At 42.1% G+C, this 23,690-nt stretch overlaps 2 protein-coding genes across 4 annotated transcripts in view; both read left to right on the top strand.

Annotated features, from left to right (window-relative positions):
- The window catches only part of ASAP1 (ArfGAP with SH3 domain, ankyrin repeat and PH domain 1), a 133,731-nt gene extending 125,239 nt beyond the window's left edge, over window positions 1-8,492 (top strand). For all 3 annotated transcript variants that reach the window (XM_062570624.1, XM_062570626.1, XM_062570625.1), the window contains 3 exons: window positions 1,427-1,929; window positions 5,194-5,316; window positions 7,425-8,492. In XM_062570624.1, coding sequence (XP_062426608.1) covers window positions 1,427-1,929; window positions 5,194-5,316; window positions 7,425-7,499 — 701 coding nt within the window. In that variant the 3' untranslated portion in view covers window positions 7,500-8,492. The remainder of the gene's footprint in view (window positions 1-1,426; window positions 1,930-5,193; window positions 5,317-7,424) is intronic.
- Window positions 8,493-14,997: 6,505 nt separating this feature from the next.
- Window positions 14,998-23,690, top strand: part of CYRIB (CYFIP related Rac1 interactor B) — a 95,434-nt gene continuing 86,741 nt past the window's right edge. The window contains exon 1 of the mRNA XM_062568420.1: window positions 14,998-15,020. The gene's annotated coding sequence lies outside the window, so the exon portion shown is untranslated. The remainder of the gene's footprint in view (window positions 15,021-23,690) is intronic.

Below are 23,690 nucleotides of genomic sequence, written 5' to 3'. Positions count from 1 at the left end.
CAGAGTATAAATCATTTTAACGTAAAATGCAAATGTGAATTTTCAACTTTACTTAAGAATGATTATTACGATACGACATCATCTTTTGAAAGAGACAATGTTGACGTGATGAGGTATCACTACAAAGGAAGTCAGCATTTCCTTGATTTAAAATGAGAGCTTATTTTAGGTGAAAATCAATATGAGGACAATAATCAAGCACCTTGTTAAGGGCCATTATCAGTTTTTCATATCATTTCTTTAAGACTTAAATTGATGTGGATGATCAGTGCTTGTATATTCGCTACTGGATATGTCTAGGAGATGGTCATATACAGACTTCTTTAAAACAGTGTTTGATAGTAACTGTACAATTCCACTCATGAAAGTCATATAAAATTTTCCTCTTTGGTATGAATAACCATAAAAATGGGGCATGAAAATATTCTTGTGTTATGTGATATCAAAGTTAATGGTGTTGGTTTTGTTGTAAAATGTCAGACCACCCTTTTGGATAGTATAATATAATGTTAAAGCAAAGCTGAATACAGTATGAAATGATTCCTTTTAGTCAAAATGCATTGCTTTCCTTTTGGAGCACACTTTTTTTTCTTCACTCTTTTGCCCTTCATTTCCTTTATTATAGGGTGTTTATTTTTTAAAAAGTTGGATTTTTCTGTGTAGTCATAGAGCATTATATAATTACAGTTTTCCTTAAGGAATTTAGCAGTAGAATTGATGAAAAAGAAGTCATGACACTGAGACAAAGTTCATTGAAAGGACTTGGTTATGTTCCATTTACTTCCATAAAACCTTCAAAATACACCTTTAAAGAATCTCATCTCTACTAAATTATTATAAATACTTAGTGATTCATTTTTTTATTTGTTTTGGTTTGAATCTGTAATAGTGTATAACGTATACTGCTGCAGATACATAAGTGCACACACAGTCACTTGCTGTCTCCCTCAGGGGGCTGGAGATACTAATCCTAAAACTTGGTCTTTTTTTTATGTAGAGTTCAATGGTATATATGTGTTACTGTCATTACAGAGATTTTTCATTGCAGTTACATCAGTGGCTTGATAGGTTGTCTTGCATGGTACAGTTTTTCTTGTATTATATTTAATATTTTTCTTCAAGATCCAAAAAGCAGCCACTTTATTTCACCTTAACTAGTTACTCCGTGTAAATTGTGACTGGTACTATTAGATTAAGCACTGGTGGCCTCCTGCAGGAGCCGTTCACCTAGCACTTCCCTCAGTGAAGGGTCAATAAGGTTGTATTATCATGTAATTGCCACAGATTAAGAGGACATATGGATAGTTACCAGGACTCAGGCACATATCAAACTACAATAATTTAATGACCATATGTTCACTAAGTCCTTTCATAATTTCATTTTAACATTCCATTAAAAAACATTGTTATGCTTTTTTTGTTTTAGTGGCACTAAGAAAAATAGAAACCAGTCATCATCTTTCAATAGATAAATCCAATCAGCTTGCGGAAATCTTTCAGAAATCTTCACTGTCCATCGATCTACCACAGAAACCACAACCTGGAGACTTGCCCCCAAAGCCTCTGCCTCTGGAACTAACTCAGAAACCTCAAGTGGGAGATTTACCTCCAAAGCCTGGAGAGCTTCCCCCAAAGCCTCAGCTAGGAGACTTGCCACCAAAACCACAACTTGGAGATTTACCTCCAAAGCCACAAATGAAGGACCTTCCTCCCAAACCTCAGCTAGGAGAGGTGTTGGCTAAAACTCAAGGTGGAGAAGCATCACCAAAGCCTCAGCCTACAGAGGCAAATCAAAAATCTCATTCGTTAGATCTTTCTCCAAACATACAATCTAGAGACATCGTCCAAAAACAAGCATCTGAAGAGTCTAATGACATAACACATACCCTGCCAGAAACACCTGTGCCACTTCCCAGGAAAATAAATATGGTAGGTATTACTCCAGCTAGTTGAAAGTATCTATGAAAGGCTTTGAAGTTGCAGGACAAAAAAAAAGAAAGCCTTTGAGATACTCGCATGAAACTTTATCGGCTATGAGGGAGAATGAGGTGCTTCTTTGTACTCACAAGCAGCTCCCACAAAATACTTGGGATCCACTAGGCTTCTTGCATGCCAAAACAAATACTAGTAAGGTAAAATAATAGTTTGGGGGCATGATAATGTGTTCAGATTTACTAGGGAACTTGGGTGGTTTTATGCATAGTACTTAAAACTTTTGAATTAAGTGGTGGGTTTTTGTGCTTTCTTTGCTTACTGCTTTGTCTGCCTTAGATTTATATATATATATATAAATATATATATAAATATATAAATATATATATATAAAAAAATATAAATATATATAATATATATATATATTATTTATTATTTATAAAATATATATTTATTTATGAAAGTGTTAAGAAAGAAGTTAGCACCACTTGTTAGTAGATACAAAAATGAAAATACAGGTCAACTGACAAGCATTCTTATTGTGAGTTTTCAACATCGGTGCACTTAAGTAGGAAGCAAAGATTCAGATATATTGGTAAAATTTACATTGCTGTTTGTTGTGCAGTAGCAGAGCTGGAATTATAACTAGATTCCAAGTCTCCTTATTCAGTCCTGAGGTTATCTTGCTAGCCAATGTAACTTCCATCCAACTGAAGTTTTTCATGCATATGTATATTGAAATAATTTTGTGAAACTCTAGAGCTCTCTTACGGTTTTTGTCATAAAAAATACATCAAAAGAGATGTTTCTGCTTTTCAAATTGGCTATGCAAAGCACTTAAGTAAAAGGAAATATGACTTCCCTTCTTGTACTGAAAGCAAAGGGGGAGTTTCTCCCTTGTGCTTATTTGAGGAAGAACAGTCTTTCTCTGCAGCCATCTCTGCTTGGCTTTTGTGACTGACTTGTCTGTAGGCTCCTAACTGAACTGAGAACAAGATGGTCGTTGACTGGGGATCCTGGTTGTTCTAGTAATTAATCAAAACGCGTCTGCAGCTAGAAATTATTTATGTACTTTTAAAAATAAGGCAAAGGCTGTGGGGTGCTTTCAGCTATTTCTTCCTTTTAATAGAGGGAAAGAAAGCAAATAATTGATTGAACTCTTCCACTTGTTTATGCAGAAAATGATGACAAAAAATTCAGTGTTCTGAAAATTCAGTCAATATTGAATGTTCAGTAAATTAGTTTCTCTGCTTTGGAGTGCTCAAAATAATAAACCCATGATAATTAGTTTCTAGTATTCTAGACATCTTTGCAGGCACACTTGTCTTTTCTTGGTCACTAGAGTCTTTTGTTTTCCTCAGTTATTTATGTGTAAAATGAACTCCTTTTAAATGTATCTTGTCTCCATTTTCATCCTATTGCTATAGCCTGTCAGTACAAATTGATGACATACTACGTTGCAATGCAATATTAAGACCTGTAGTGGCAGCCACTAACACTAGTGGATACTTCACTCTTCTTTTTGCTAATCTATTTGGTGGCTAAGTAGTCAAAAAGTCCTTATTGGAAGATTTGGAAATGCAGTTGTTCAGAATTGTTAAGGTGAAATGTGAATACTGTTAATATGTACGGAATTGAAAGGATACTTGTAGAGAAGTGAAACTTGGTTTGAATGCTCTAAAATCACACCAAGCACTTTGTTCTGTTTCCTATAAAATCCATAGCTTCAGAAAGAAGACAAAATGTTTCTTATATAACAAATTGTTTTAATGTAAGTAAGAGCACAGTAGTTGTATCCCTTCATTACTCTAGGATTCATTGGAACTACTCTTAGTAGTTCTGCGGTTGAAGGCTAGGACTGGCCTCAAATATCCATTAATATTGAATTCCAGTACCTTGTGGTAGTTGAGATTTTTGTTCAAATTAACTGAGTTTGTTCAAAGAGAGAGAGTTCTTTGAAGTAACTTTCTACTGTATCAAATCCTGGCTGTTAAAAAAAAAAAATCCTTTTGTTATATAAACTTCACTTCAGATATTTCTGTTTATTTATCTCAATAGTATGGGGCTTTTTTAAATCTTAGGTTATTGTATTAATGACATTGTTCCTTAGAGCCTTCTATAATTGTTAGCCCATAACCTGACTTCAGTCTGAGTGCTGTTTGCTGTGTGTCTATGTTGTGGTTGAACTGCAGGATTTTTTTTTTTTTTTTTTGCCAAAACATGGACGTTATTCACCCTAGGCAATTTCCTCTGTGAAGTTACTCTTGGCACTAATTCCTCTAAACCTGCTGACTTTTCCCTAGTAGCCCTTCTGCTGCTCATCTCCATGTGCTATTCTTGTTACCTGGCTACTTCTGTTCAAAGGAAGAGCTATGCTTTTTAAAGATACATGGATATGATATACAGGACTATAAAGTAGCAAGCATATGTTGCTGCAAGTATTGCTTGCTTACTTAATTTGGAAATGATCTAAAGCATTTTCCCTGCCCTGAGAAACATACATTCACGGAGGAGTCCATGGCTCAGACTTTTTCATATGAATTAACAGAATGCAGCAAAATATGACCTAGAAAATGTTTGGACTCAAACAGTGCAATTGTGAGAGTATTTATTCTAAGTGATAGTTGCAAAATAGTACTGCCATCCAAAATTAAGATTTTTTTTTTTTAGTGAGAGAGTGCTAAAATTCTGCATCAAAAATCATTCAAAAAAATAATTTCCCAATTCAGTCCTATATGTAGATCGGAAATCAAAGGATACTCTATTTTTTGCACTAGATTCAAAACGAAAACTGTAAGGAATACTGTGATTTAAATTCAGCATTTTCTTCAGCTCATATTTCTCATAACATTCAGAGGAAATTAAATTTCAGTTTCTGTTCTTGAGTGTGTTTTTAATATAAGTATATATTAAAGAAGAAAAAGTATTTGTTGACTGGAACAAAGTTAAAACATTAAACCTTCTTCACTGAAAGAAATGTAGGTTACTTGAGCAGTGCAGTAGACGTTAAATTCTATGTGGAGTTCTGTATCTTAAGAAAAAAGAAAGCCTAAAGAAAAGACTAGACCTATGTAGGTCATGCTTTCTTAAATTGCTTGCTGAAGCAGAGTTTTTGGTTTGGGGGTAATTTCTTTTTTATCCCTGATTGCAGGGAAAAGATTTGGTAGCTTTCACTGAGCTGTAGAATACAATATTAACTAGAAAGCAAAACTTACGTGATACATGTGTTTTCTTTCATTTAAAACTTCATTATATTTTTAGGGAAAAAGCAAGGTTAGGCGAGTGAAGACCATTTATGACTGCCAGGCAGATAATGATGATGAGCTCACATTTGTTGAAGGAGAAGTGATTATTGTAACTGGTGAAGAGGACCAAGAGTGGTGGGTATGTATCTTGTATAGTTCCTTATTAATTAAATCTCTTTGACTTTAAAAATGTGACTTTTTCTTGAAAATCCAAACTTGGATCATTTTTTCAGATTTGAGGGTTTGCCTCCCCACCTCCTGCTGCTGTTCGGCTATGTTTAGTGGGAGGATTTTTTGTTGTTTGTTCGTTTGTTTTTGCTTGAGCTAAAATCCGATGCTTAAACTCATGTAGGGGGGGGAGCCTTCCCTTTTCTCTTAGGATCTATTTCTTCCTGGGGGACTGCTAAAGCCATCCTGACTAGGTCCAGCTTGATTGCTAATTCCTAATGATAATCTGTGTTTACATACTTTGCTATTTGTGATGCACACTAGTCTTTCCATTACGTGAATGAAGAGGTGATGTCACATCTTCACTCTCTTCAGCATGCTTACACTCTCTGTGTGAAACGAGAGATGCAATTATCTGAAGTTCGCCAGAAATGTTAAATTATACCTAAAGGGGTTGCTGGGAGTCTAAAAGATTATGTAATTAATGCTGTAAGCTGCTGGTTTTCCTCCCTAAATGACAGGTGGTTAATCAACATTTTCCCTTCTTGCCTCCTATGTCTTTTCATTTTATTTTATTTATTTGTTTGTTTGTTTTTTTGGATCATACTCCCTCCTTCTCTGGACTGCATATTGCCCTGTGGCTCAGTAGGGCTAACCACAGCTCCTTTCAATCCCGCTCTGAGGCTCCAACCCTCCCTTGACACTACTTGCTACCTCCAAAGCCTTACTACATCATATTTTCCAACGTAAGAATTATTACTGGAGAAAACGAGACACGTTTCATGTTGATAAAACCAAATTCTTACTGCAGTACTGCCTATGATTTCCTAATCCAGCTGCAGTGCAGCCTTCACTGCCTTGGCTCTGGCTACGCACAAAGTTCTCGCTCACTCACTAGCAGAGCATTTAAGTGTTTCAGCTGAGAGATGGTTATCAAAGGAGCTGTGCCCAGCGGAAAGCTGCTGTAATAGCCGTATCATCCAGCCCCTGATTATAGTTACAGGAGTCGGTGAACCTATTTTGTGAAGTACCCTGGGATCTTAAAAAGTCACATGCCTGACAAATTCCATTAAAATGCTTCAGTCTGACTGTTTCGGAGGAGGAAAATAAGGGCTGTTGACTCATACACTTCAAAAATTTGGCTGTGCAAGAGGAAATGGCCAGCCCTGCATGTTTCCCCTTCCCATTTTGTTAGCTTGTGGAAGAGGAAGGAGATACATTACTCTTAAAGTAGTGAAACGGCCCTGCAGCAGGACGAGAAGAGGTTATATGGTCTATCAAGACTTTGCTGTTCTAGTGGTGTTGGTTTAATGGTTGTTTGCTGTTGGCTTGATAGTTGTGTATAATCCTTCTAGTAATGAAAATCCTTTTAATAATGAAAAGTTCACATGCAAAGTGCCATTTTCTTTAAATAAGTTATTTGATTGTTTTTTATATTATACAATCTACTGGTTGCAGACTGTTCTCTGTAAGAAATTGTGTATGGAGGACACGTAATCAGGAGACATTGTGATTTGTTATAAATAGTAACATGCAGATAATTAAGGATCATATTAATTCAAGAAGGAGATAGGTGGGTCTTTATCACTTTAAGTGAAGCTTTTTCTAGGATTTCTAGTATCTAGTCATGAAGATTATTGTAAGTAATGCCACAGCTGTAGCAAATGTTTTTCTCAAGTGAGATGCTTAGGATTTATTCAGTTAGCTAAGATGAATGGTTCTGAAAGATTTGTGTGTTGTTACTGTAAGTTAATCTAACAGGCTAAGGAAGATCGGGTCTCTGTTTTGGTGAGATGCTTGAAATTCAGTGGTGCGTGCAGCTCTTCTAGATTTCCAAATTCAATTGTAATCCTTCTGTTCTCTTTTGATTTTAAGATTGGTTTAATACATCCTATTTATAATATGCTTGTACAATTTTATTTTATTCCTGTACAGAAGTTCAAGTATGAACTAAATTATGTTTCTGACTGCCCAAGAACTTTCAGCAGCTCCTTAGTAGCCATGGGATTCTGTTGTTTTTGAATGGAGTAAATGCAGTCTGTGAATAATACATACTTTTTTTTTTTTCTTCTGTTACAGATTGGCCACATCGAAGGACAGCCAGAGAGGAAAGGGGTCTTTCCAGTGTCCTTTGTGCACATTCTGTCAGACTAGGAGAACATAGAAACCCTAAACTTGAGCATTGCACATTCTTCATGCAAAACGGGCTTTTAAGCAAAAGCGAACGCTGCTGCCTCCCTGTAATCCTGTGCACAATTGTATATATAGCTGCTGTTACAACCAAGAATTCATTTAAGTTTCACCTCATGAGGTTGAATTATATGTATTGTAAATATACTGTGTTATTCTGCCTTTGCCAGTATTATGGTAGCCTTGGAACCTGGCACGCCTTATTGGGTTTGTTGAAGCCATCCTCGGCATCTAGCACTTACATCTCTGTCTATGCTGTTAAAAATATGTATGAACCGCCAGCTTTCCAAACATAGGTGGTCTCCATCAACCATGTAACTGTACAGAAATGACTGTTCCTAATAACTTGGTATTCTCAATATACAATTAGCAGAAAGTTAGAATGAGTGAATGGTTTTGGACAATTTAAAAATCAGTCTGCAGTTTATAAGTGTATGCAGTTTACAGTTATGAAACCCACTTTGGTATTTATTTAATATAGTACTCAGTTAAGTGTAATTATGAAAACAAATATTCACTGACTTTACAGATAACAGTAACGTTTTATGGTGTGCATACAGCATTTCATGTTTATATTATGCGGACCTTTGCCAAACTGTGATTGCAGTTCCCCTGTGATATTACCTCACTATAAAAAGTTACAAATTTCTTTCATTTGAAAACTTGTGTTAATGGAAATTAGTCATGTTGTTCTTTAGTAGGTATATGTGAAATTTGCTGGTTTCTTTCACTGAAATCTTAGTAACCGAGGACTTCTAGAAAATGTTAACTGTTGACATTATGCATGCATTTAGATGCTTACTTGAAACCTGCCTTTGTACAAAAGTAGTACTGTAGTTACATAGCTACATTTGAAGAACAGAACAGTTTTAACTTAATTGCTATTCAAATTAATGTGGGCTTGCAACAGTATTTGTTCATAGCTAATTGGCTCTTTGAAAAATGATTTTGTGTTTTTTTTTTCCTCTGTCTTCAACCTTGCTAAAAGTTAATTACCTAAAAGAAATTTTCTTAACTGATAGTATAAGGATAAATTTAAATTATTGTAAATGCTTTAAAAATGGATGTTAAGATGACCTTTCATGCATTTGATCAGGCTATTAATGATATAATCCAGGTCACAAGTATCAAGCTGTGTTTAATAGACTTCACTAAATGGTAATTTTAAGTCTTGATTCAAAGCACCAGAAAAAAGCATACTGTTACAAAGTTAATTCCTGAGAGAATCATTGGTAGGTTGCATTTGACCTGTGGTTTATTGAAAGTCGGTATAAAATTGCATTGCTAGAAAACACTTAAATGTATTATTGAAAATATTCATTTCCTGTCTCACTTTCAACATCATTTTTAACTTCAAAACATAATGCAATTATGGTCTTGTCCCCCCTCCCCTCGCTTGTCTATAGCAAGTTTTATAATTTTCATATGTAGTTTTGTATTACTTGCTTTAAATGTTATTTTGGCTTCAGTACCTAGTTCTGCTGTTTCAAAGCAGATTGTCTTGGCGGCATAGAAACATTTTTTTTTTTCATTTCATAAAAGCACATCTCAAACTTTCTGAAGGCTTTCATTTTTAATCCAGTTTTACAAGACTGTAGTCAGTGAATATTTAATTCTGTTTATATGGCAAATATGGAAACAAATACTGGCCTAAATCAAACATGAAAAAAATGCAAAATATCAACTGTTAATGGTTTTGTCATTTATGACAAAATTTTACTCCAAGAAAAATTATTACACAATAAGTGAGTGAGCCTGCTGGCATCTAATCTTCAGTATTACCAATTCCAGTATTTCGGACTTTATCTGTTTTTTATTGAAAGGAAGTCAGGACTAGCATTTATTTAGCATTCCATTTTATCCATTAATACAATGTTTTAAGTTGCATTAAAGAACAAAACCTATTCACTTTTGTGGTCAGTTGTATTTTTAAGTGATCTTGAAATAAACTGATACAAGTAAACCATATAAAGAAAACCTAGGCATGTAAAATTATGTAGAGTCAAATGTCTATTCTTTTCTACGCTCTTTAAAATAGTATACATATGCATTTTATAAAATTAAATGAGTTCCGCTGGGAACAATAGTTCTGTTTATTCTGGCTTATTGTTGGTCACAAGAAATCTGAAAAATGTATGATATTGATTGAGTTTAGTACAGTATTATATTTGAACTCAATGAGCCACTGTCTGCAATTTTGTACATGACATAGTATTTGGAAAGTCTAAATCTTTATGGAAAAATAGCTGATAAGGGGTTGGGGGGAGGGGCAGGGGAAGGTGCCCCCAGAGGGGGAAGTATGTTCTGCAGATGATGTCTTATTTACTGTTGAACAACAGTTGCTATTTATTTTTTTATTGCATAGTGCATCAACATGTACAGAAATCAGATCTGGTCGTGCCACTAGTTAAAATCTTGACATCTCATTGAATGTTAAGGTAAAACATCAGTACACGTCTATTCACATGTATTTAATGTGACAGTTTTTGAGTACTGTATGTGTTAATTTCTACTTTTTTAATATTTAAAATTGCTTTTAAATAAATGTATTCAGTTGATCCCAGATATCTGAACAAGGCCCTTTTGTCAACTGGAACATCCTCTAGGATGAAAGTCTGGATTCCAAATCAGTAGAGCTTAAACACTTGGAATGTCTTGTCTTTTTTTTTTTTCCCCTTGAACACTGTCCATCCCTTACATAATGCAATTGAATGTGTATATTTTTAAGAGCTGTTAAATGTGGATGGAATTGCCTTTATCTGAAGAACTTTACTTACTAAAGTTAGAAGCAAAACACTTATTCTGTCCACGGGTTTCCATTGCTTTCCCTGCCTTCTGTAGGCTCTACGGAAAGCTGTGCACGTGTGTTTTTAAAGCTGGCGGTACTAGTTGAAAAGGACTTCTGAGTGTGGCCCACTATCGTTCTGCCTTCCTGGGTCTGTCAGTGCTTTCCAAACCAGACAACAGCTCTCAAACTGACTTCAGCAGTACTAATCTTTCCTGGACATAATGACTTTATTGTTTAGAATTTCATTTTTTTGATGGTGCTTGTGTAGTTTATTTTCATCTCCCTGAGTTGGTTCTGGAAAGTTTTTGATTTAACTGCTTCAAACTGCTCCAGAAGGAACAAGTCTCTTGAAATTTCTTTCTTATCCTCTAGCCAAAGAAAAAGTTGGAGTGTAAGTTATGCAATGTGGCTTGTATCAAAAACAGTAACTGCAACAGCACAGAGCTCAAGAGACTGCTGTGATAAGAGAGCTTTTTGAATGCTCTATTTAGTGTAGACATAGCCCAAGTTCTTCATAGAATATTCTGCTCAGCACTCAGTTTAATGCAGTTGGAGGTACTTTTCTGGAGATGCTTATTTTAGCCCTTCTAAAAGACAGCTTGAGGCTTTTCAAATCAATATAGCGTAGACACAGCACTATTTTTTTTTTTTTTTTTATCTGTACAGCTGGAAGCTTAAGTTTTCTTATCTAATAGAAACTAACCTTTTCAGGTCATCTTAATACACTCTTTGGGAATTGCATGAAACCTGATGTCCAGCTAAGTTGTCTGTGGAGAGTGATTAGGTTTTGTCTTGAGATAAGCTAAGTGCTGTTTGTCAGCTTATACTTAAGCTTGTACTCCACCTGCACTGCAGTGCGCACAGGACCTGGGAATTTTGACTAGTTCTAGTAGACTGGAGTTAGAGTACCACTAGGAACGATAGTATGTCACTGTACAGACTTTGCCTTGTTCCTCTCTAAATTACAGAACAGATTCTACTGTTTGCAGTGATGTGGATACCTGCTCTAATCTTTTTCTAATACCGGGGAAAAATTGTGATGGCTATTACATCCACTAATGCTGTTAGAGCATCTAATCAATAGTTTTCTGTACTGCATGAAGAATGAGTGGTTTGAGCAAGCATCAGGTTTACCTTTACTGGTTTACATTAAAACCACTGTTAACACTACTGTGCAATTCCTCTCAGTTTGATCTTGCTTCATATAGTGTCTGATTAGAAATACCTCCTCGTGCTCATTACTCTTCACTGAAAGTGGGTGTGTGGCTAAGTCCCTCCCCCATGGTTTCCTCCCTTTCCCCCCCCCCCAACCTCCAGGCTGGGAGGTGTTTCTTATGCGTCAGTTGCAACAGGCAATTTAGGATTTTTTTTTTTTTTTTGAAGTTACATACCGTGAGTAGATCACCCTCGAAAGCTCAAGCAAAACTGCTCTAGCACATCTGCATTAGAGGCTGCTCTGTTTACTTTTGTTAAATTCAAACAACAGTGTAAGACTTGGGTTTTTGGTAACTATTTCCCCAGTGTTTTTCCAAGAGTCTCCTAGAGAACATTACAGGAAAAACTTACTGCAGCTACCTATAAACTTACAAGGGTAAGAAGTAGCATGCAGTAGCTGAAGTCTGAAGCTGATCTCAAACCCAAATTAGCAGTTAATGCTTTTCTCCCCTCCTGCCCACACATCCCTGCTAAGGTGATAACTGTAGATATACTTCTGAGCTGAAGTTCTTAGCCTTTAAATAAATACTCAAAAGCTGTTACTTATTGAAACAAAAGTGCTCCTGAGCTTGTGACTGAGCTCTTGAGCTAAACTTGCACAGAAGAGGCCAAGAGCTATTTGTCAGGTGAGCAGGGGGGTTGCAGTGGCTTTTTGCCGGGCTTGCAGACTCCTCGGTGACTTGATGACATCAGTAGTCACAGGCTATTTCAAACACACCCCAAAGATGAAAGCAGACATCAGTTTTTCAAGCTAGGCAGTATAATCTCTCCCATAATCATCTGTCTATAGTTCAGTTCATCTAGTCTATGTCTCTAGATCTATGTATTCGTTTTTGCTAGGCTTCCCTTTATTCAAAATTACAGATTTTTTTTATTCAGATCTATAGAAGTACTTTAGTTCTAGGAAAGCAAGAGCCCTGGATTGAGTGTTTGTAGCTGAGCATTAAGCGAGCTGTGGCTCCCTTCTGAAATTGCCGAACCCTCATTTCACATGAGACTTTTTATTGTGTGGAAACCTGTGCAGAAGCTGGGGACAGTAAAGCCATCTGGTTCAACACAGGGAGCACTGGAGTAGTTCTCACTTCTGTGGATAGAACTGTGAGGATGAAGAGCAAATTCCGGGTCTTCCTTGGTCACTATGGTCTCTATAGGAACTGTGCCAGAAAGAAGCTGGAAAGCAAGTGCTAAATCTGCACAGAGCTGGTAGGTTGCTTACAGAGGGAGTTTTGCACCTAGGACACCTGTAGGGTAAAGAGCTTCCAGCATTGAGCTTCATGTGAAATGAACTGATGGTCAGCAGTGCTAGAGAATGGGGACTTCTGAATCCTCTACAGCTTCTCAGAGCAAATCTGAACTCTGCATGTGCCATCAGGTAGAGGTCAAGAGCAGAAGAGCTGGGGGGATGGGGGACAAACACCAAATTGGACACCTTTGAAAGAGTATGAATGGCACTCTCACTGATGTAAAGCCAGTTATAAGGGGTCGGCACCCCTGCACTGAGCACTGCTTGTGGATGAGCTATATTATCCCCTCGGAATTTAAGACTCCGTGGTGATTCAACGAACAGGAGGAAGTGAAGACTCCATGTGCAGGAGAAACAGTGAGAACCAAACAGTAATAGAGGTGTGGAGGCAGTGGGACAATCACTGAAAGTCCCGTGAAGGAGCAGAAGACAGCAGATCTGCAAGGGCAGGGTCCATGCCTGAGGTATGGTAGGCAGGAGCTGGGGTGCTGCCACTTGTCAGTGTGTGTTTGCCTCAAGCTGGGACACAGGAGTGGAGGCAGCTGTGTGCAGGACCTAGAGCCCACCTCACACATGGTTCTGGCACTCCAGGTACCTCCTTGGAGGAGGTCTGGCATGCTCACCTTGCTTGCGGCTCAATTTTGCTCAGATCATCCTTTAACTCAGCACACCCGCTTCTGCCAGGTCTGTCTACGTGAAATGCTACAAGATCCAGCAGAATCCTTTCTGCCTTCCCTGCCTGGATACGGAAAGAGTACTTATGAAAAAAAGAAAAAAAAGTCAAAAATCTCTTCATTAAGAGAATTTATAAAATTCATCTCATGAGTAGGATTTTGATCCTGTCATTTTTCCATGGCAGCACTCTGCCTAAATGCTATTCATGCCCCCTGAACATGTTTGTTTAGACCTGGATTTCTCTGAGGTCCTGACCTCCCTGTCTGTATAGCAGGAGCCAATGAGTCAGTAGCTCATTCCACCCCATGGAATAATATAAGAGGAGACACTTATGAGACATTTGTATAGTAGTCCCAAGACTTGCTTTAATTCTCATAGCTCAGGCCTTGTTGCTATGTCTACATTCACTTTGGGCCAAATATGTGATTTGTAGCCATTCTGGCTGTTGCAGTGAGACATGTACCACAGAGCAGCAGCTCACTGGAGCTGACAGAGCATCAAAGCCTCCTGCAAATTACCGATAGTACAGCTGGGCAACAAAATACCATTTCAATAAATTACCTTAGATGTATTACCTTCATCTGATCCCCTTCCCTTCCTGAAAGGGATTGACAGTGTAGATGAACAACAGCATCTGTTGCTGGAGCAAAAGCTCAGATACAGTCTGCTTTAATCCCTTCTGCAGGGGCAGAGATGGGGAGCGTCATTTTTTCAGGGAATCCTGCTCCTCCTGTGACCAAGATGCCATGAATGTGTGAAGAGCCAACAAGAAATGAAGGAGAAACTGCACGGGACGCCTCAGGGGTGCCACAACAGCTCCAGTACCTGAGTACATCTCCAGAAACCAAAGGAGCTGTTTGAGATTGGAGGAAAAAAAAATCAGTTTTGATTTAATTTCTATCTGTTTGGGAGGATCAATCTCAAAGGTAACAGCTGATCGAACCGGCTTGGCTGCCAGGCCAGATAATCAGACAGTTGCACAGCGCTTGTGGTAGTAGCGACCGCATCCGCGTTCGGAGTCGCTAACAGCCTCCTTCCCTCGGGATTGGCAGCCCGGGTGACGGCGCAGCGCCCCAGTTCGCAGCTCCGGCTTCAGAGCGAGCCTGGAGAGGAAGCAACCCTGACGGGGCTGCAGCTGCCGGCAGAGAGGGCCCCTCAAGGCTACCGCAGGGCTGCGGCCAGCACGCGGGGTAGGAGGCCGAGCGGCGGCCGCGGGAGGCGGCCGCGGCGCCCGGGAGGGATGCTGCCTCCCGCCGCGGGGCAGGCGGCGGGCGCGGCAGGGCCACCGGCCCCCGAGGCCGCGGACAACGCCCTCAGCCGCGGCGCCGCGGCTCGGGGCCCGCGCGGCGGGCGAGGCAGGTGCCGCGGGGCGAGCGGCGCTGCCGGCGCAGGCGGCCGCGGGGCAGGGCGGCCCGGCGCGGCCAAGGTGCCGGGGCCTCCCCTTCCTCCCCTCTCCCCCGCCCCGCGCCGCTTCCTTTCGGGCGATGCGGCACTGCGCTCGCCGGCAGCCAACCTGTGGCAGTGACGCCGGCTGCCGCCGCGCCGCCCTGCCCCGCCGGCCCAGGTAGGCTGCCGCCGGCCCGCGCCGCGGGCGGGCGGGGGGCGCGCGGCGGCCGTTGGCGACCGTTGGCGACCGTTGGCGGCGGGCGCTTTCCCGCCTCTCCGCCTGAGGGGAGCTGGGGTGGCGGCGCGGCTGAGGGGAATTGCGGGGCCGGGGGGGGGGGGGGGGAGGGGGACAGACGCAGCCCCCGCCGGCGGCGGCCGCCGCTCAGCGCGGCAGGGCGCAGCCCCGCGGCGCCGGGCAGAGGCTCGCCGCCGCCCGCGGGGAGGCTCCCGGGCCGGCGGGCGGGCACGGCCCCTGGCCGGTGCCCCGGGGTGGGCCGCGCCGCAGGGGTCTCCTTCCCCCGGTCGCAGCCTCCTGCCCTCCGTGGCGCCCCCCGCGAGCGGGATTTCGGGGCAGGAAACGCTTCTTCGGGGTGAAAGCCCCGAGCTGGGGCTTGTGCGCTCTGCCCCGGAGCCGCCTGAGCTCGCTGGCTGTTTCCCTGTTCGGAGAAGGGGGCAGTGAGACCCCCGCACACCCCGAGGCAGCGGGCGCGGAGGTGGCCTCGTCCGGGTCTGCGGGGGGGACTGGGGTGACGCGTTTGGGAAGCAGGATCCTGCCCCCAAACACCCTGAGTGCAGGCCCTTGAGTGAGTGTAGTAACAGCCCTAGCACCACGGATCGACACGCTTCCCAGCAAAAAGCAGTTTGGCACCAAGCTTAGCACCAAGATTTGGCACAGCAGCCGCGAGCTGAGGTGGTTGGGTTATGGAGGAAGTCGCAGTTTAACGTTGCATCACGCGTCCGTGCGCAATGTCGTCTCCGATGCTGTTTGTGGCTGTCGAGAGTAGCTGTACCGATGTCGGCGACTTCACGCACTGGCCTGGGTGGGCTTCAGTTGATTATCCCTCTGTGCTCGGACAGATGCCAGGCTCGAGACTTTCCGGTCGTCGCTGTTCATGCAAATTTTGCACCTGTTACTGAGTGAACATGTAAAAGTTCAGCCCAACAGCCAAAAATGTGTTGGGCTGGCCAGCACGGAGGAAAGAACTGCTTTAAGGGATTCTGTACTTCCTTGTCTGGGCAGGGACAGTGGTGTGGTTGTGATCTTGAACATGTGTGAAAACTACCTCAGTCTCTTGAGCAAGTTATAGAGTTTCAAAAGGATTAATGGTGAAATACAGAGGAAATAGCACAAAGCAACCCTTAAACCATGAAGATTAACTGGCTGTGTGGTTTAGAGCTACATTATCCTTTTGCTGTTTGAAAATGAGCACCTATCTCTGAAAAATTAATGGTTATTTAAGGATAAGTGAGTTCGAAAGGCATGATGGGTTTATCTTTTATTCGGTGTTTCATTAGGTGCCTGATAAAAACAGGAGAGAGGACCTCTTCTCATCAGAACAAGGCAAACTGCATATTTTCACCCCAAATAGAAAGGTATTCTGAAGGGATCTGAGGTTTCAGATGAAGTGCAGGGATGTCTGTGTTGCAGCGCTTGTCTAAAACCAAGTCTGGTGGCTCAATCTGGTTGTTCAGTTTAAGTTGAAGAATGGTGACCCTGCCACTGTGGGAAGGGGAGAAGCCTTCAGGGTGCCTGCCTGAGCTCTGAGAGACCTCGTGGGTGCTCATGACGGGGGCACCCTGGATCATGTTGGTGCACCACCCTGCAGAGAAGAGCTGCTTGGAGACATTGTGCCCGAGTGCGAGGCAGTGCTGCAGCCACGTGGCTCCTGCTGGGTTCCCAGCACAGCAGAAACCGGGAGCCAATTCCTGTCACGGCAGCGGGACGTCCTCAGGCTGCTGTTACGGACAGGAGTTCCTACCTGCTGCTCCACTTCTGTTCACGTAAAGCATCGATCAGATCATTAGGCCTTCTTAGCGCATTTTCCCTGACAGCTGGTGGCAAGCTTTCTCAGAGTGCGCAATATAAAATACCGAGCGTAGTGATACGAGTTCTTCCATGACTCAGTAGGAGAAGCACTCCAGGCTTGATAAAGTTTCTGAGCGAGTCTAAGGGAGAGCAGTGCTCTGTATGGAAACTGGGAAGTGCTCTGGATGCAACCGGAGCAGGTTTGTGAGCAGCAGATACTTTCAGAAGTGTTTCCAGTAAAGTTTAGAGCATCTGTTTCTTTAAATAAGATCGATGGTTCAGATTGCTCAGCAAGGAGCATGTACAATGGATTTTCAATGATGTATACAGCACAGCTCAGGCTTGAGGAAAAAATAATTAGGCTTCATTCTGTGCCTCTAAATGTGAGTGTGCCCAGTAACAGCAGTGTAAGAAGTTGATGTGCTGAGGGTACTTAAAAGCTTAATGCAGCCTGTAAGTGTAGGAGGGCATGGCTACTCTTAACTGCTATTTCTTTTTTACTCAAAGGTAGCAGAGGATAAATAGTAGCTCTTGAGAATAAAGACTGATGTTCAACTGAGAGATTTCCTGTGCTTGTTGGAGAACAAGGGCAAGAGTATATTGAAAGTAAAAGCGTATTTCCTGTGAAAAACTTTTTGCTGAAGTGGAGGACCGGACCATTTTAGAGCTGAAGTCACAGCTGTGGTAATTCAAGCCAGCCACGCTGACATCTGAATGGGGCTCGTCTGGTTTGTTTGACGCAGAGTAAAGGGCACTGAGCACCGGCCTGCCCAAACCTGGAAATGGGGAACAGGCGCAGCATCATGTGCTGCTCTTGCCTCACTAAGAACAGGAAAAGAGTCTGTTCCCTCTGCCTGCAAATAGCCTCAAGAACTCGATTAGACACTACAGGTTGGTTTGTCTGCGTGTGGAAACTGGCCTGGTCTGGTAGGCTACATCTGTGCTCCTGAGGCGGAGCAGAGAGCCAGTGTGGTCTCTTGTTTGCCCGAGCAACACACATTCAGGGTGTGATCTCATTGCTGGTAGCAGGACTGTTTCTGCAAGCTGAAGGTCGTTCCTGCAATGCCTGTCTCAACTCTGTCTTACAAAGGCTTGTCTCTGAGGTTAGCTCAGACTAGGACCTATCTTGCTAATCATCTGGTTTAGGTTTTCCTTTAGTGCTTACCATGGCAGTAAGCTTACTTATCTGCTGAATTACTTCTCTCTTGCAGGTCTAAACAGTTCCACCAGGATCTGAACCAGAGTTGCTGATTTTTAGATGCTCAGATTGCTTAGATTCTTAGTCTTGCTCCCACAGGAGCCCAGTCCTGGGCTAGGAGAGAGCCTCAGAGAGCTGGGAGCAGACCACAATGCTGACAGTGTTTTGGAATACAGTTGTTGAAGCAGGGATTTCAATTCTGCAGTCAGGCTGTATTTCACAACGGACAGGGAGCACTTTGCATGGTGTCTACAATTACTCAGCTATTCAAAACCTCTGTTCTGTGCTTCTCATCTCTGTGTGGAGCTTGATATAGTTTGGATTTTCTTTTGGTGCCTGAATTCTATGACTGTCCTTGCTTGGTATGTTTTTAAAAACTATTCCCCCAATAGGTTTTCAAAAAAACCCCAAAAAACAACAACAACAAAAAAAACCTTAAAACATACTGCATTCATGCTCTTATTCCCTTAGGATCTTTCTACACAAGAAATGCTGAAACTGAATGTATGAGTGAACTTTGTGGTATTAGGTAGGATAAGTCTAATAGATAGCTTTGGTTTTCATTCCTAGCAGTTTTTTTTCTTTATATGATACAAGCTGCATCTCTAACATAAAATACCTAGTTTTCCAAAAAATGAAGCTTTTGATGGTATCTGCTTTAGAAATGCTATAGCATCTACTCCAGAGTATCTAGTGAATAAACTCTCCTAAAGGAGAAGTAAATTTCTCAGAGGCATACTGGATAGAAAAGGAAGACTATAAAGTCTTCTAACTGCAGTAGAAAATACGAATTTTATCTGAGTCTCACTAAAACAGTCCTTTGTCTCAGCCAGAATTGGGAAACCCCCTCCACACACACATCTGCCTTTTTCTCAGTGTTGCACTCAAACCTCTCGGCCATAACCTTTTCTATTGAAGAAAAAATTACAGGCACTACACAGAATCTGTGCTATGAAAATCTAATCTGTGACCTAATTTGTTGTGATACCATGAAGAACCTGTCAGTAACAATCACTATAACGCATTGAGCAGACGCACGGTCTGCTTTCCAAGAGCTCGCAGTTAGAGTAACCTCGGAGGGAGCAGCGTAATGTCAAGTGTGTACACTTGGAATCCTCCACTGCCAAATTTGGGGAATAATATACAGACAACTCTCAGACTGCTTTAGTCTTTTAAAGTAATACAGATAATAGTATTACATGTAGAAGTGAATCTCTTCTGCAAGTGGTCCCTGTGGAACAAGCTGGTTTGACCTATGTGAGGAGGAAGACATACAACTAAAACCACACACTTTTGTTTGTGTGTTGTAATAGCTGTTTACCTGATAACTGTTCATACAGTTTGTTTGCGGCAGTGACTTGGACACAACTAACTGAAAGGTGAAAGGTTAGAGGAGCAATTTGTTTAAATAACTTCTTACCAGGAATAAGTTGGGGTTTTATGGGCTGATTTTCAGAGGCCAAAATTCACTGACTTGGATGCCAGTCCCTTTTAGTCAAATAGGCATTTAAAGAGAAGCCAGAATCTTCTATGGTTTGGTCCATGGTCTCCTTCTCTGGAGAGATTCAAAACCTGTCTGGACATCATCCTGTGCAATGTGCTCTAGGTGACCCTGCTTGAGCAGGGGGGTTGGACTAGGTGATCTCCAGAGGTCCCTTCCAACCTTATGGATTCTGTGATTCTGTGATTGTTATTGAAACCGTGTCACTGCCAATTTTGCTCTGTGAGCCCAGACAAAGAAGGAAAGTTTTACAGATTGAGAATGCAGCAAATAGGGTGATAAACTGGAAATCATGTTCCTAAGTCCTAGCCTTGCTACCTCTGACAGTGAGGCAGTTTGACTGAGGAACAACTGCTCTATCAAAAACTGACAGCAGAACTGGACTTCCTCTTTGATTGTTCGAGAAATAAAAGTTCCCTTTTTTAAAAAAAAATGTTAAAATGCTTTACATGAAACTATGAAATTCAAGTGTTCAGGGGCGTGCTGTCTATTAGTAACTGCTAAGATTGGTGTCCATGCTTAGTCAGAGGCCATCAACTGCTTGTTTTGGACTGGGGGAGCCTTCTTTAGCTTGGCTTCAGGATCTGGTAAACTGTGTGTCTGAAAAACAGCACTCTGTGGTCTTAAACTCTCCTGTTGACCCTCATATGAGGCTACCTGTGCTGCTGGTAGGGCAGCAGCTCTCAAACTTTTAGTTTAAGCCTCCTCTTTATTTTCGGTACTCATCTGCCTCCTGTTCCCCAGCAAGCTTTAAGGCATAGAATACAGGTTATTTTATAAACTCAGTGTCCGTTTACCCACGCTGGGCACTCAGTGCTCACATTTCGGTGTGGTGTTTGTTGATTTCTGTTCACTCCAGGCTTTTCCCTGTGCCCACTCACTTCCTTGTGTTGCCTCACTTCACCGGTTTTTCACACACATTTTGTGTGCAGGGATGCCGCCCATTCCAGACAGGCTCAGCACTTCATCTGCCACTCGCCTGTGCAGGAGACAGGAGACAGGTCTGTGTGCGGGTGGAGGAGCAGAGGCAGGGAGAGGCAGTGCCCGTGTAGGGGCAGAGGTGCAGCGGCAGGGAGAGGGGGTGTGGGATGCAGGTGTTCTATCAGGACAGCGGGAGCAAAAGCAGGCGTAATCGGGGGTATGTCTGGGCTGAGGGAATGAAGGTGGAAGGAGGGGGATGGTCAGGTGCATGTTCAGGGACGGAATGGGGTACAGCCTGATGTGGGGGGAGGTATTTGCACAGGGAGGTCTGATCTGAGAAGGCAGAGTGTGTGCTTCAGACCCAGTCGAGAGCATCCTCCTAGCAGAGTGCAACCAAGCCAGAGGCCGAGCTCTCTTCTTCAGCCCAGCATGGACAGGCTGGTCTACTTCAAGGACTCTCTCTTGGACCTTAAGAGCATCTTTTAATGTGCATTTTGTCATCTGCTTCTTATTTCTAACAGAAACTTCCTGCCTTCCCTTGGACAACAGCTATTTCTCAACCACACTGGGTGCATCTGACAGCTCACAACCTGTCAAAACAGAGAAAAAAATAAAACCGTATGAAAATAACTTGCCTGTAGCTTTAAATTAGATAATGGCTAAAATTAGTAAGAACAGGCCTGTCTGTAGCTATCCAAAGCTCGGTGAGAATTCATGTTTTTCTGACTACTGAGAAGGGCAAGCAGAGGTTTGCAACTTGCACTTCCTTCGCCTTGTCCCACTCTTGTCCTAGCAACTTCTCTTCCCCTTAGAGCTCAGTCAGTAGTTGATGGAAAGCTATGTGAATGCTTCTCTGTGCTGATACTAATGACACTTCCAGCACTGTGAAATGTTAGCAATACCCAGTGTGTTTTTACTGCACTCCAGTAATTTTTATGTTTGACTGTTAGAAATACACTTAGCATACATCTTACCGAGGTTACTTGTTGTCAGAGCCCTCAATCTGGCCCAGGTCAGGCTCTGAGGCCTGGTTCTACCTACGTTTTCCTCTATGAGGAGGTACCCTCAGCCACTCATTCTGTTGAGTAAACCCCAGATGTGGTTTGCTCTCCTCCCCTGTACTTGTGTTGCTATTAATGGGGCTGCAGTATAAACCAGTTGCTGAAATAGTTCAGATTACAAGGATAACTCTAGATTTGCTCTTTAAAGGTCCATTTTTCATTTTATATCCTGGCATAATTTTGATTTACATCAATTTACATACAACATACAGTTGTGCTTGGACAGGTAAGAGGGCAGTACACCTGTAGGAAAGCATGGAAATTACCTTGTAGAGGAGAAAATGAGATGAAAAAAGGAAACTGAATTGCTAGGGGGGAAAAGGGGTAAGGGGGGCTAAGTTACTTGACTGTGTAGGTGGAGATCACATGGTAATGACAGATAACCTGGAATTAACTTGTTTCACCGAGTTGCCCCATGGAGGCAGAGTGTGGATCCTGCCTCTTTAGGGAGCATCCAGAGGTCCTGGACACTCCTGATGCTGGAGAGCTGCTGTCGTTGTGGTGGAGGTGCATGACAGATGACTTATTCCCCCACAACTCAGTGTCTTGCCAGAGACATTGGGAGAGGGAGTGGTGTGATGGTGAATCTCTCTTCAGCCTGCAAATTCCTGGAAGGATTTTGATTTTCATGTGGTAGGTTTGGACTAATTGACAAAACTTAAAAGAAAAAAAAAAAAAACTCAATTCCGAAGAGTGTTTTGCCAGTCACATAACTGAATAGGGCAGATGCTCCTGCCTTTGAATCCAGGGATGGCTAATTCCCTCTGAAGGATTGGCTGTCTGACCAAATATGATCTTCTGTGCATTAGTAGGTCTGTCTGGCATCCTGCTTACATTGAGACCTTAAGAAATATTTACTGTATGTGGCAATGTTCTCTTGTTAGTGTGCTCTGGGTATCACAGATTGCCTTAGGCCATTGCCAGTGGATATCTGTCAAACTAAAACATTGGTAGCGTTCCCTTTGGATGAAGAAGCCACTCAAATGTCTATTTAAGGGTTAGGACCAAGTTTCTTTCCCAGGATTACCAATTTGAAAGGATACTGTTTGTTTTAGGAATGACTCCAAGTAGTAGAACTTGTACTGGATTTTCTTGCACCCAGAATCCACAGATGATCAGACATCCTGTTTATTGGTGTTACTACTGTCACTTTTATGAGCAAAAATTGCTTTAGGTCCATTCTGGATTGCTATTAACCAGCTGCATCCCTGATCTAACATGAATCATAATGCTTCTAAAATACATTTATGCATTTGAGGTATGATTATGCCTAGGACTTGTAGTAGCTGCTGTGCATACAAATAGTCTTTTTATTTAATTTGTTGCTGTCATCTTGCCCTTTTTTGTAAATTACTTAATGCAAGAAGCAACTGGTCAATGCACTCTTTAGAAATGCTCTGCTGGAGAACGCTGGTCGGGCTGAGATTGCTAGTCCTTGCATGCTTTTGCACAGGGCTCTCATAAGATCATTTAAATAATCCCTCTCATAAGATCGTTTAAATAATCCAAGATTAGTAAATATTTCTCTCCGTAGAGTCTTGTGGCTCTATCACATCTATTTGAGAGAACAAGAGAGGGGAGTCAAAGGAAATAACGTTCAAGGGAGCATGTCCTGTCGGAAAAGACTGATTCTGAAAACCTTGTACCCCTGCTGATGCCACTGGGCAGGAACAAGCATGTGAGGCCTGTGGCTTGTCCAGAGCCCTTGGAGAGGACAGTCTGATACAAGGCCATCAAAAGGATCACGACCTTCCGTTCTCGGGGTTGTTAGCATGTTAGCTGATGCTTCAGAGGGTTTGTGATGTTCCTAGGCAGTTGTTTTCACAGAGCTGAACTGCCCTTGACTTGTTTGCATATTGCATAGGGCTTGGGCTTTTCCTCTTCCTCTTCATGCTCTGAGGCACTGTCGTATGTGTGTCTGAGGAGAGTATTGCTCTCACTCAGTTCCCAAGTTTGTGTAACTTCCTCTGAGTAGTCGCTCCCAGAAATGCAAATCCCTTTCCCTCAGCCCTGAAGGGGAAGGACAGAGACTTCCTTGCGGGGCAGGGGACCTCAGAGAGGAACTGCTAGTGTGCTTATTTTCCTTGCTCTGCTCCACAAGTTCCTTGTGCTTGAGCTTATCCAAACTCCCCCTGCCGTGG

The sequence above is a fragment of the Rhea pennata genome, chromosome 2, assembly GCF_028389875.1.
Source record: "Rhea pennata isolate bPtePen1 chromosome 2, bPtePen1.pri, whole genome shotgun sequence".
Classification (NCBI taxonomy): Eukaryota; Metazoa; Chordata; class Aves; order Rheiformes; family Rheidae; genus Rhea; species Rhea pennata.
Note: the sequence above shows the minus strand (reverse complement) of the source record. Positions and strands in the feature narration are given on the sequence as shown.